The sequence below is a fragment of the Lontra canadensis genome, unplaced genomic scaffold (assembly GCF_010015895.1).
Source record: "Lontra canadensis isolate GAN:19392208 unplaced genomic scaffold, GSC_riverotter_1.0 scaffold106, whole genome shotgun sequence".
NCBI lineage: Eukaryota > Metazoa > Chordata > Mammalia > Carnivora > Mustelidae > Lontra > Lontra canadensis.
This window is the reverse complement of record NW_022631100.1, coordinates 2,291,186-2,305,794: the sequence shown is the minus strand read 5'-3', so window position 1 is coordinate 2,305,794 and position 14,609 is coordinate 2,291,186. Positions and strand designations below refer to the sequence as shown.

At 38.6% G+C, this 14,609-nt stretch overlaps 1 protein-coding gene across 2 annotated transcripts in view; it reads left to right on the top strand.

Moving 5' to 3' along the window:
- LIN9 (lin-9 DREAM MuvB core complex component) overlaps positions 1 to 14,609 on the top strand; it is a 69,248-nt gene that overhangs the window by 23,583 nt on the left and 31,056 nt on the right. For both annotated transcript variants that reach the window (XM_032838750.1, XM_032838751.1), the window contains 3 exons: positions 170 to 303; positions 2,170 to 2,295; positions 7,582 to 7,739. In XM_032838750.1, coding sequence (XP_032694641.1) covers positions 170 to 303; positions 2,170 to 2,295; positions 7,582 to 7,739 — 418 coding nt within the window. The remainder of the gene's footprint in view (positions 1 to 169; positions 304 to 2,169; positions 2,296 to 7,581; positions 7,740 to 14,609) is intronic.

Here is a 14,609-nt window from a genome sequence, read left to right as displayed (position 1 = left end):
CCTTTGTAGGAAATACTCAGAATGTTTATTAAATAACAAAAAAATTTATGCTGCTGAATCTTTTTGAGCATTTAATGATAATCTACCTTTTTACAAATGTATTTGACATTATAGATGTTCATTTTTATCTGATGAACCTGTAATTAATGTCTGTTTTTTTATTGTATAGAAATTTACGGCAACAATGTCCACACCAGACAAGAAAGCCTCACAGAAGATTGGTTTCCGATTACGTAACCTCCTCAAGCTTCCCAAAGCACATAAATGGTGCATATATGAATGGTTCTACTCAAATATAGATAAGTACGTATCATGGCTTATGTCGTGGATGTCACCTGAACCAGAAATTCTCAAACATTATAAGCTGTTTTCTGTAGGTCTGTTTTGATTCTTTTTTTCCCTGATTTCTTCTTTCTGTTCTTCATTTTATGTTGATCCGTATCCATTCCTCACAGTTTGCTTTTCTCCTTCTCCCTTCACAGAAGTGGTTATACATTTTTGTGAAAACTCAAATGAAAATATAATCCATATTATAATTTACAAAGGCTGTGGATTGGAGAGGCCGTAGAACAGAGTTCCCGTATTTGTAATGAACAAGAAATGTTTTTTCCTTTTTTTTTTTTTTAAAGATATTTATTTATTTATTTTAGAGCATAAGCGGGGAGAGAGGAAGGGGGAGAGGCAGACTCCCTGCTGAACAGGGAGCCCTATGCGGAGCTTGATTCCAGGACCCCGGACCATAACCTGAGCTGAAATGAAGAGTTGGATGCTTAACTGACTGAGCCACCCAGGCACCCCTAAACAAGATGTATTTTATACATCTTGAGATTTTATTTTATTTTATTTATTTATTTTTAAACATTTTTTATTTTTTTATTTGAGAGAGAGAGAGACAGTGAGAGAGAGCATGAGCAAGGAGAAGGTCAGAGGGAGAAGCAGACTCCCCATGGAGCTGGGAGCCTGATGCGGGGCTCGATCCCGGGACTCCAGGATCATGACCTGAGCTGAAGGCAGTGGCTTAACCAACTGAGCCACCCAGGCACCCCTTATTTTATTTTTTTAAAAGATTTTATTTATTTATTTGACAGAGATCACAAGTTGGCAGAGAGGCAGGCAGAGAGAGAGGAGGAAGCAGGCCCCCTGCTGAGCAGAGAGCCTGAAGTGGGGCTTGATCCCAAGAACCTGGGATCATGACCTGAGCTGAAGGCAGTTGCTTGACCCACTGAGCCACCCAGGCGCCCCTATACATCTTGAGATTTTAAATGCTAGTGTCTTGGTAGAGAAGCAGTTACTAATGGTACAAATGATTCAGTAAAATTTTTAGAAGAGTCTTTCTTTTCTTTCTTTCTTTCTTTCTTTTTTCCTTTCTTTCTTTCTTTCTTTTTTTTTTTTTAAAGGATTTTAGTCATTTATTTGAGAGAAAGAGAGAGAGAACACCAAGACAGGGGAGGGGCAGAGGGAGAGGGAGAAGCAGACTCCCCTCTGAGCAGGGAGCCCAATGCCAGGACCCTGGGATCACGACCTAATCCTGGAGAGGCCTCCAGTTTTCTAAAATTGATTTAATCTCAAGGAGGACTCCATGGTGTTGGTATTGCCTTTGGGGAAAAGATAAATTGTAGCTAGCATTGTTTGTCCTCACTGGATATAAGGACAGTGCTAGGATATACTAGGATGTACTCATACATGAGATTTAGCAAAAATCAGTGTCTCCTGGAATCTCCAGCACAGTCAGTATTTCTTGAGTAACTTGTATACATTGGTTGTTTCACAGATAACACTTTTAGTTTTAGCACTTTGAATTTGTGCCTGTTTTCTTTTTTTTAATTTTATTTTTTTAATGTATTTATTTGACAGAGAGAGAAAGAGATCACAACTAGGCAGAGCAGCAGGCAGAGAGAGGGGGGGAAGCACACTCCCTGCTGAGCAGAGAGCCTGATGTGAGGCTTGATCCCAGGACCCTGAGATCATGACCTGAGCCAGAGGCAGAGGCTTAACCCACTGAGCCACCCAGGTGCCCTTTGTGCCTGTTTTGTATATGTTCTGGGCAGAAGTGAAAGATGGCACTTGGTGATTAGTATAATGCTGAAAATTAGAAAGCATATTTTGAAATTTATGCCCCTGAAGTAACTTATTTTGTCTTAACCATTAAAATACCATTCTGTTTTATAGGCCACTGTTTGAAGGCGATAATGACTTCTGTGTGTGTCTGAAGGAATCCTTTCCGAATTTAAAAACAAGAAAGTTAACAAGAGTAGAATGGGGAAAAATCAGGCGACTTATGGGAAAACCACGGAGGTAAAAATAATATTTTTATTAAAAATGAAATCAGTAATTTAGTTTGTAGTGTAATTACCACATTGATTCTTTTTCATCATCACAAAGACTAGTACTGAAACATTCCTTTTCAGAATAATTATATCTTAAATATATCCTGTTAACCAGCTTACAGGTAGGTGCTTTTTATACCTATGCGTCTTAAAATTAAATATACAATTCCATTTTTGTTCAAATTACAGGCTTTGTATATAATTTTCTTACATTGTCTATGCCCACTATGTTCCAAAAAATATTTTATTTATTTATTTTTTTAAAAGATTTTATTTATTTATTTGACAGAGATCACAAGTTGGCAGAGAGGCAGGCAGAGAGAGAGGGGGAAGCAGGCTCCCTGCTCAGCAGAGAGCCCAATGCGGGGCTCGGTCCCAGGACCCTGAGATCATGACCTGAGCTGAAGGCAGAGGCTTAACCCACTGAGCCACCCAGGCGCCCCCAAAAAATATTTTAAGAGGGCACTAGAAAATATAGCTGATCCTTTAACAACATGGGGGGTTAGGGATGCCAACTTTGCAGTCAGAAATCTACATACAACTTTTAACTCTCTAAAAACCTAACTACTCGTAATTTATTATTGACTGGAAGCCTTACTGATAACATAAACAGTCAATTACACATATTTTGTATGTCATGTGTATTATATACTGTGTTTTTACAATAAAGTAAGCTAGAGAATAGAAAATGGTATTGAGAAGATTGTAAGGAATGGAAGATATGTTTACAGTACCACACTGCATTTGTCAAAAAAAACCCCCATGTATAAGTGGATGTGGGCGGTCACATCCATGTTTTTCAGGAGGTAACAATATTTAATGAGACTCTCAGGGTATCCCTACATTGTTATTATCCTTTTAAAAACTGTTTATCACTGCAAAAGCCTTCTTACAAGTGTGTGTCTTACTTTATATAAAAACAGGATAAGGGGTTAGGAGAAATAAGTGAAGGGGATCAAAAGGTACAAACTTGCAGTTATAAAAATAAGTCCTGAAGTATAGTGGATAGTGTGATGACTACAGTTAATAATACTGTAACAGGTATTTGAAAATTGCTGACAGTGGGTCTTAAAAGTTCTCATCCCAAGGAAAAACATGTTCTAACTACATATGGTGTCAGATGTTAACAAGACTTAGTGCGGTGGTCATTTCACAATATATACAAATATTGAATCACACTGTTGTACACCTGAAGGTTACATAGAGTGTTATATGTCTACTATACCTCTAAAATAAAAACACAGGTTATCTCAAAAAAACAAAACCCCAGAAAGAAAAATCAAGTCAACCTATCCAATATGTTATTTTCTGATAATTACTTTTCATGTGAAATGACTTTTCCTTTTACAGTGATATCTTGCTTTCTAACACATTGGAGAACTTGATATGACTTTTGAGTGAAGTTTTGGAATCTATTAGATTATTAGTTCTCATATAATGTCTCTCTGCCTAGTAAAAGCATGTACAAGACTTTCTCACTTTATTTTTAAATTTTTAAAAAAAGATTTATTTATTTATTTGACAGAGAAAGACTGTGAGAGAGGGAACACAAACAGAGGGAGTGGGGAGGGAGAAGCGGGCCTCCCGCCAAGCAGGGAGCCCAATGTGGGGCTTCATCCCAGGACCCTGAGATCATGACCTGAGGCAAAGGCAGATGCTTAATGACTGAGCTACCCAGGTACCCAAGACTTTTTCACTTTAGATGGTGCAAAAATCCAGGGAAGGCATGGAAATATAAAGTGACTTGGGCAAGTAGAAACAGAATTTAATTTTAATGATTTCTGTAGATAGTGATGAAATGCAAGGAGAACTTTTAATTGAACTGGTAATATTTTATTTCTGTATTAACACATGACATTGCTGATGCTGTTTTTAATAGTTCCTTCATTTATAAGAACGTGGGCATGTTGCGCGCGCACACACACACACACACACCCAGGATATTACCATAAAAAAGAATGAAATCTTGCCATTTGCCACAATGTGGATGGATCTTGAGCGTATTATGCTGAGTGAAATAAGTCAGACAAAGAAAGACAAAATCCTATGATTCACTCATATATAGAAACTAAAAAAAGAAGAAAAGGGGCACCTGGGTGGCTCAGTCAGTTGAGCGTCTACCTTTGACTCAGGTCATGATCCCAGGGTCCTGGGATCGAGGCCTGCATTAGGCTCTCTGCTCAGCGGGGAGCCTGCTTCTTGTTCTCCCTCTGCTGCTCCCCCTGCTTGTGCTATCTCACTTGGTCTGTCAAATAGGTAGATAAAATCTTTAAAAAAGAAAAAAAGAAAGAAAATGGAAAAAAAGGACAAAAAATTAAAAAAAAAAAAAACCTCTTAAATACAGAGCACAAACTGGTGATTACCTGAGGGGAGGTGGGTGAAATAAGTACAGGGAATTAAGAGGTATAAAATTCTGGTTATAAAAAGAATAATTTGGGTGCCTGGGTGGCTCAGTGGGTTAAGCCTCTGCCTTCAGCTTGGGTCATGGTCTCAGGGTCTTGGGATCAAGGCCCACATTGGGCTCTCTGCTCAGTGGGGAGCCTGCTTCCTCCTCTCTGTCTCTGTCTGCCTCTCTGCCTACTTGTGATCTTTCTCTCTGTCAAATAAATAAATAATGGTAAAAAAAAAAAAAAAAAGAAGAATTCATGGAAATGAAAAAAAAAAGCACAGCATAGGGAATAGTCAATAATATTGTAATAACATCTGGTGGCAGGTGTTGACTGCACTTATTGTGGTCAGTATTGAATGGTGTAGAAAAATTGTCAGCTCCTTACGTTGTACACCTGAAACTAATATAATGCTGGGTGTCATTTTCATGTCAATGAAAAAAATGCAGAAAAGTATAAACCCACTTAACAAATTGCTAAATGATTTGAATGGATGCTTCACCAAAGATATGAGGATGTCAAATAAATACTAGAGAAGGTAGTCAACATTTGGTCAATAGAAAAACGCAAATGAACCCATAATGTCTAAAATTTACAAGATTAAGGGCCCCTGGGTGGCTCAGTCAATTTTTTTTTTTTAGAGAATTTTAGGTTCACAACAAAATTGAGAGAAAGTTAGAGAGATTTCCTATATACTCTCTGCCCTCAGAGATGCACAGCCTTCCCCTTATCGGTATGTTCCACCACAGTGATACATTGTGAAAGTTGATGAGTCTATATCAGTTTATCATAATCCCCCAAATCCATGGTTTACATTAGGGTTTACTCTTGGTTTTGTATCTGTGGGTTTTGAAAAATGTATAATGACATATATCTATCATTATAATGTCATATACAGTTTTTTTACTGCTCTGATAATCTTTTGGGCTCCACTTATTCCTTCCTCTCCCGAGGGCCCCAACTCCTGGCAACTGCTGATCATTTCTCCAGAGTTTTGCATTTTCCAGAATGTCATATGTTGGAATCATACCATATGTGGCCTTTTCAGACTGGCCTCTTTCACTTAGTAATATGCATTTCAGGTTCCTCTGTATCTTTTCATGGCTTGAAAGTTCATCCTTTTTAGCGCTGAATAATATTCCATTGTCTGAATATACTCCTGTATTTTTTTTAATCCACTCACTTACTAAGAGACATCTTGGTTGCTTCGAAGTTTTGCCAGTTATGAGTAAACTGGTGTAAACATCCATGTTAAGGTTTTGGTGTGGACGTAAGTTTTTAGCTCATCTGGGTAGATACCAAAGAGTATGGTTGCTGGATTGTGTGATAAGACTATGTATAGTTTTATAAGAAACCACCAAACTATTTTCCAAGGTGTCCATGCCATTTTGCATTCCCACGAGAATGAACAAGAGTTTCTGTTGTTCCACATCCTTGCCAACATTTGGTGTTGTCTGTGTTCTAGATTTTGGTCATTCTAATAGATTTGTAGTAATGTCTCACTTTATTTATATTTCCCTAATGACATAGTGTGGTGAGCATCAAAGTGGCTTGTCATCTGTATATCGTCTTTGGTAATATTTGGCTTCTTTGGTTTCTTAAAAGGTTAAACATGCACTGACCATATGACCTAGTTATTCTGTTTCTAGGTATTTAGTTAAGAGAAATTAAAGCATATGTTTATACAAAAACCTCTACAGAAATGTTCATATCAACTTTGTTGTAATGACCCCAAACTGGAAGCAACACAAATGTCTACCAGTAGGAGAATGGGTAAACAAATTATGACACATTCAAAGAAAAGGTTACTATTCTCCAATAAAAAGAATGAACCATTGATGCATGTGACAAAATGGATTAATTTTAGAATAATTATGCTGAGTGAAAGAAGCCTGACAGAAGAGTTCATACTAGATGATATTGTTTATATAAAATTTTAGAAGATAGAAGCTATAATGACAGAAAGCAACTTAGTGATTGCTTGAGCAGTGGAGATATAGAAGTGGGAGGATTGTGAAGGAAGGATAATAAAGTGCCACAAGGAAACTTTGGGGAGTGATTGATGTTTTCAGGTGTTCATTATCTTGTCTGTGATAATGGTTTTACAGATATATATTCTGTGGCATGAAGCTATGTTTAAGTTACATTGGTTCATCCCAGTATTTGAAAATAGAAGTAAGATAGGCCCTAAAGATAAGAGTAAATTCAGTATTTATGCTTTAAGGCAGGAGGTATGGTTAAACATTTACACAGAAGTAAGCCTCATCTTTAGTTCTTTATTGGTGTGCTCACTGGGTCACAGGGAAAATATCATGTTCTTCTGAACAGAATATTATAATTGAACTTCATCCCAGGAGGAGACCTGGGATCCAGATGCAGTGTTGTCAAAGAATGGTGAACAAAGAATGGTGAACAAAGGATGTAGACTGCTTATAACTCTTTAAGTCTTGCAAAGTCCCATTTTTAAAAAGATATAATTTACTTTGAAGGGAAACAATTATTATTTCTAAGAACTCATTCTTAACTGTATTACTCGAAAGAGAGGAAAAGAGGGAATGGTGAGATGGGTAGTCTGATTTCAAGTTTTGTATTTTGGTTTGTTTGTTTTTTAAAGATTTATTCACTTTTGAGAGAGAGAGAGTACGAGTGAGTGTGCCATGGGGCAGAGGGAGAGAGAAATTTTAGTAGACCCTTTGCCGAGCTCAGAGTCTGACCTGGGCCTTGATCTCACGACTCTGAGATCATGCATGACCTGAGCCAAAACTAAGAGTCAGATGCTCAACTGACTTGTCACCTGGGGGCCCCCTGATTTCAAGTTTTTGTATAGGATAGTTATCAGTTTATATGATTTTTATAATTTATTCTAGATGTTCTTCTGCATTTTTTGAGGAAGAGAGATCAGCCTTAAAACAGAAACGACAGAAAATAAGGCTCTTACAACAAAGGAAAGTTGCAGATGTTTCCCAATTCAAAGATCTCCCAGATGAAATTCCTTTACCCCTGGTTATTGGAACCAAAGTTACAGGTAAGTGAACATAACCTCATTACCATTTTGCTCTATAATTTTTCACCAAGATAACTACTAGATAACCACTAGACAAATAGCTTTTAAATTTTAAAAACTTAAACTAGGGATCCCTGGGTGGCTCAGTGGTTTAAGCCTCTGTCATGGTCTCGGGGTCCTGGGATAGAGCCCCACATTGGGCTCTCTGCTTGGCAGGGAGCCTGCTTCCCACCCCCACCCCCACCACCTGTCTCTCTGCCTACTTGTGATCTCTGTCTGTCAAATAAATAAATGAAATCTTAAAAAAAAAATAAAAGCTTAAACTGTAGTTCTATAGCAGTGTACTGTAGAAGTTATTATTTCTTTATCTGTGGCATCTGGTTTTTAAGCTGCTTGGGAGAAAGTGTACTGGTTCAAAGCAATGTCTACTATAACGTAAACTAAAGCAAACTGCCACAAAGATGAAATTTAAAATTCACTGGAATAAGCATGGCTAGACATTGTTTGAATTTCTAAAATTTTAAATTGTCCTGTCTTTTGCTTTCACATCATTTCTTTTCTTTTCTAACCAATCTTAAACAGTTACCTCACAAATACCATTGTTTTTGTGCTCTTTGGGTTTAGGGATAGTCCATTTCTAATGACTGAATAGTAATAATTCAGTAGGTAGTCTGCTCAGCATTTTAATTTAAGGGTGTAAATTCTGTCAACTCGTAGATGTGAGTCTTTCTGTTCTGTTCAGTTATGATGTGGAAGGAAAGTACCACCAAAACTTCAAGTGTAAATTAAGCCTTAATAATTTAGTAAACTAAAATTACAATTTATGTAACACAGGAAATAACAAGGTGTTAAGTGAATAGGTAGATTGGTAACTGCACTGAAAGGGATTAAACAATGGTTGGATTTATCAAAGAATATTTTCTGGAGGAAAGGTAACCTTGAGTTACATATTAATATCACTTTGCCTGGTTATAAAAGTGGTACATGTTTCTATTATATTATAAAAATGGGTAATTAAGAGAAAAGGCAGACAAAAGAGAGGAGACTGTATCTTGCACATGAAATCCAGGTAGAAAAGAGAAGAATAGATTTGGTCATAACTTACCATGACAGGCTTAACCATGTGCAGAAGTTACAGATGATCTCTCTGTCAATAAAATTAATCTGGGGATGAGATTAGAAATTAAGTGAGGGGGAGATTGTAGACTTGAAAAGATACATTAGTTCTAAAACACCATATAGGGGCACCTGGGTGGCTCAGTGGGTTAAGCCTCTGCCTTCGGCTCAGGTCATGATCTCAGGGTCCTGAGATCGAGCCCCGCATCAGGCTCTCTGCTCAGTGGGGAGCCTGCTCCCCCCTCCCCTGCCTGCCTCTCTGCCTACTTGTGATCTCTGTCTGTTGAATAAATAAATAAAATCTTTTTAAAAAATAATAAAAAAACCCACACCATACAAACAAGTACAGATATAAAGTCTATAGTACAACTACAAATCAGAGAAGTGTCGGAATGCATAGAATGACATAAAAGTTAATTGTTTCAGAATTTTAAGGACTGGCAGTTTTATGGAAGGTCTATAAGTAGGTATTCTCATTGTAATGGAGAATAGGTTGGACAGGATGTATCAAGATATGAGAAAAGGGTGTGCCTGGGTTGCTCAGTTAAGCCTCTGCCTTTGGCTCAGGTCATGATCCTGGAGTCCCAGGTTAAAGCCCCATGTCTGGCTCCCCCCTTGGTGGAGAGTCTGCTTCTCCCTCTGCCCCTTACCCTGCTTGTTACACTCTCTTTCTCACTTGCTCTCTCAAATAAATAAAATCTTAAAAAATATATATGAGAAGAGTTTGGGGCACCTGGGTGGCTCAGTCGGTTAAGCATCTGCCTTTGGCTCAGGTCATGCTCTCAGGGTCCTTGGATCAAGCCCACATCAGGCTCACTGCTCAGAGGGGAGTCTGCTTTTCCCTCTCCCTCTCCCTCTGCTCTTCTCCGTGCTCATGCACACACACTGTCTCTCAAATAAATAAAATCTTTTTTTTCTTTCTTTCTTTCTTTCTTTTTTTTTTTTTAAGAAAAAAACCAACTGAATGGCTCAGTTGGTTAAGCGACTGCCTTCGGCTTGGATCGTGGTCCTGGAGTCCTGGGATCAAGTCCCACATCGGGCTCCCTGCTCAGCAGAGAGTCTGCTTCTCCCCCTGAGCCTCCACTTCTCCTGCTTTCTCTCTCTCTCTCAAATAATTAAAATCTTTAAAAAAACAAAAACAAAAACAAAAACTAATTTTTAAAAAAAAAGAATTATTTTTGCATTTTTATTTTAAAAATTTTATTTATTTATTTATTTATTTATTTAGAGAGCACAAGCAGGGAGGAGGGAGAGTAGGTTCCCTGCGATCAGGGAGCCCAACTCAGGGCTCAATCCCAGGACCCTGAGATCATGACATGAGCCAAAGGCAAATGCTTAACAGACTGAGCCACCCATGGCTGAAGAAAAAAAATCCCAGTAATAATATTTTGTGACACATGAAAATTATATGAAATTCAAAGACCTCATTATGGAGGAAAGCTGGTCTAAATTTATAACAATAAGAGGAAGCATGGCAGGGCCAAAAAAAATCTGCCAGTAATTTTTTGTCTACCAGAAGAAGTTCAGCATACTGTGTAAGCATGCAATACAAAATTATTAAACCTATGTAGGAACATGAACACAGGTTCTGTAGTCAAAAAGCCATCTGTAGAATTCGATGCTGAGTTGGCTGAGATATTGGAATTAGCAGTAGCTTCAGAATGTTTGTTATGGGGGCGCCTGGGTGGCTCAGTGGGTTAAAGCCTCTGCCTTCAGCTCAGGTCATGATTCCAGGGTCCTGGGATCGAGCCCCACTTTGGGCTCTCTGCTCTGGGGAGAGCCTGCTTCCTCCTCTCTCTCCTCCTGCCTCCCTGCCTACTTGTGATCTCTCTGTCAAATAAATAAAATCTTTTTTAAAAATGCTTGTTATGAACTTAATATAAATGTGGTCATAGTGAGTGGAGAAATCTCAGAGATAAAGAGGAATTATTTAGGTATAACAAATTTAGAAGTGAAAAGTATAGTACCTGAAAAAAATTCTTAATGGGCTTCAAAACAGATCAGAAATAGTAAAAGCAAGAGTGAGTGAACCTGAGAATACATCCCTAGAAATTATCCCACTGTGAGAACAGCAGACAAAACTGGGAAAAACTGTGTTAGAGCCTCAGAGGCCTCTGGGACAATGTTAAGCAATTTCACAGATGTATAGAGTTCCTAAAAGGAGAGGAGAGACACATGGCACAGGGAAACAAACAGAAAAAGACAAAGGATAAAATATTCCCACATTTAATTTTTTAAAAGGTACAGATCCAAGATACTCTGAACCCAACCCAGATAACCCACATGTTTGCAAAGCCCCAAGATACCATACAGAAAAACTACAAAGAAAATCTTGAAAGCAGTCATAGAAAAGCAACATATTACATAAGAGGAAAACTTATGAATGGTAGCTGACTTTACATAAAAAAATATGCCAAAAGTAATGCCAAAAGATATTTTTCAGATTGAAGGGAAATGATACCAGATGGAACCTCAAATCTACAGAGAGGAGAAGAAATTTTCTACGGAAAATGGCACATATGTAAAATGGAACAGTTGTGTTGCAAGGTTCTTGAATTTGTTATGAGAGCATACAATATTGACTGTGAATAGACCGTAGTAGGTAAAGATTGGTATTCTGATCTGTAGAGTATTGAGGTTCAAAACCTTCAGGGTGGGGGCACCTGGGTGGCTCAGTGGGTTAAAGCCTCTGCATTTGGCTCAGGTCATGATCTCGGGGTCCTGGGATCGGGGTCCTGGGATCGAGCCCCGCATCGGGCTCTCTGCTCAGCAGGGAACCTGCTTCCTCCTCTCTCTGCCTGCTTCTCTGTGATCTCCGTCTGTCAAATAAATAATAAAATCTTTAAAAAAACAAACAAAAAAAACCCTTCAGGGTGCATCAGAATTACCTGGAGGGGTGGATGAAACACAGATTGCCAGACCCCTTCCACCGAGTTTCTAATTCAGAAGGTCAGGGGTAGGGCCTGAGAATTTGCATTTTAACAAGATTCCAAGTGATATTGATGCTGCTGGAGTGGGGCTATACTTTGAGAACTAGTAGAAGGAGGGTTTTGTTTTGTTTTTTTTTTCTTTAGAGAGAGAGAGTGAGCAGGGGGAGGGGCAGAGGGAGAAGGGCGGAGAGAATCCCAAGCAGGCTTCACACCCAGCACAGAGTCAGACGTGGGGTTTGAGATCATGACCTGAGCCAAACTCAAGGGTCGGTTGCTTAACCAACTGAGCCACCCAGGCAGGACCTACTTTAAAAAAAAAATGCTAAGACGCATACTTAGAAAGCCAACAGAGAAGTTAATTTTGAAATTCTAATAAATAAATGAAAAGACAATAGGAAAGAAAGTACAGGGGAACAAACACCATGGCATAAATAGAAAATAAACAGCAAGAAGGTAGACTCAAGTGTGGTCCTATTTTCATTATATTAAATGTTAGTGAACTAAGCACTGTACTAGAAAAGTAGAGATTATCAGACTAGATTTAAAAAAAAAAAAGAAATTCCTGGGATGCCCAGGTGACAAAGTTGGTTAAGTGTCTGCCTTCTGCTCAGATCGTGATCCCAGGGTCCTAGGATCAAGCCTTGCATCAGGCTCTCTGCTAAGTGGGGAGCCTGCTTCTCGCTTTCCCTCTGCCTGGTGCTCCCCTTGCATATGCTCTCTCTCTTGCTCGCTCACTCTCTCTCTCAAATACATAAATAAAATCTTTTTTTAAAATGCCTAACAATATGCTATCTTTAAGAATTATTCTTAAAGGGGCGCCTGCGTGGCTCAGTGGGTTAAAGCCTCTGCCTTCGGCTCAGGTCATGATTTCAGGGTCCTGGGATCGAACCCCGCATCACACTCGGCTCAGCAGGGAGCCTGCTTCCCTTCCTCTCTCTCTGCCTGCCTTTTTGCCTACTTGTGATCTCTGTCAAATAAATAAATAAAAATCTTAAAAAACAAAAAAGAATTATACTTAAAATCTAAAATTGATAATTTAAAAGCAAAATCTAAAAGTGAAAAAGATAGGCATGCAGATATTGACCATAGAGAGCTGAACTGGCTATAATGTTAGACAAAGTAGATTTCAAGACAAGGAGTATTACCAGAGAGAGAGGAATATTTGATAATGATAAAAAGGTCAATTCAGAAAAATGCAACAATCCTAATATACATTCATTAATAAGTCCTTCATAACAGAACTTTAAAATACTTAAAGCAAAAACTGAGACAACTAAAGGAGGCCATATACAAATCAGCAGTCATAGTTGTAGATTTTAACACCTCTCTACTAGTAACTGAGAAGAGGAAAAGAAACCAGTACAAATACAGAGAATCTGAGAAACACTGTCAATTTTGATGATCCAACTGATATATTTTTTTAAAGATTTTATTTATTTGAGAGAGAGAGAGAGGAGGGACAAAGAGACCCTGAGATCTTGACCTGTGCTGAAGGCAGAAGCTTAACCAACTGAGCCATCCAGGCACCCAGATCCGATTGATATTTTTGAACACTAATCCCCAAAACTATAGAATACATATTCCTTATACATGCACATGATTTGTTTGTCAAAATAGACCATCTGGTGGCAATGTCAGTACATTTTAAGAGATTGAAATCATACATAGAATTTCTCTGAACACAGCAGAATTTAATTAGCAAAACAATAAAATCCTGAAGAGGGACCCCTGGGTGGCTCAGTGGCTTAAGCTCAGGTCATGGCCTCAGGGTCCTGGGATCGAGCCCTGCATCGGGCTCTCTGCTCAGCAGGGAGCCTGCTTCCCTTCCTCTCTCTCTCTGCCTACTTGTGATCTCTGTCTGTCAAATAAATAAAATCTTAAAAAAAAAAAAAGAAAAAAAAATCCTGAAGACACTCAAATATTTGGAAACTAAATGTTCTACTTCTGAATAACTCCTAAGTAAAAAGAGGAAGTTCAAGGGAAAATAGCAAATACTTCTAATATAAAAATAATAAAAATACAACGTAAAAATTTGTGGGGTACAGCTAAAGCAGTAGTTACAGGAAAACCTACAGTTTTAAATGCTTATATATTTTTAAAAACTGTCTAAATTTGCATTTTAAGAAACTAGAGCATAAACCCACAGCTAACATCATACCCACAGGGAGCTGTTAAGGGCTTTCCCTCTAAGATAAGGAATAAGACAGGGGTAACCATTCTCACCAGCATAGTACTAGAAGTCCCAGCCAGAGCAGTTGGGCAAGGAAAAGAAGTAAAGGCATCCAAATCAGAAAGGAGGAATTAGAATTATCTCTGTTTACAAATGAAATGACTGTATCTGGAGAAAACCCTAAAGACTCCACCCCAAAACTATTGGAACTAGTAAATTCAGTAAAGCTGCAAGAATATAAAATCAATATTCAAAAATCATTGCATTTTTATATATTTATGTTCAAAATACTTGAATAAGGGGCGCCTGGGTGGCTCGGTGGGTTAAGCCTCTGCCTTCAGCTCAGGTCATGATCTCAGGGTCCTGGGATCAAGCCCCACATCGGGCTTTCTACTCAGCAGGGAGTCTGCTTCCCCCTCTTTCTCTGCCTACTTGTGATCTCTCTCTCTCTCTGTCAAATAAATAAAATCTTAGAAAAAAAAAAAAAACAAAACTTGACGGGATGCCTGGGTGTCTCAGTTGGTTAAGCAGCTGCCTTCGGCTCAAGTCATGATGCCAGCATCCTGGGATCGAGTCCCACATCGGGCTCCTTGCTTGGCGGGGAGCCTGCTTCTCCCTTTGCCTCTGCTGCCACTCTGCTTGCCTGTTCTCTCTCTCTCTCTGGCAAATAAATAA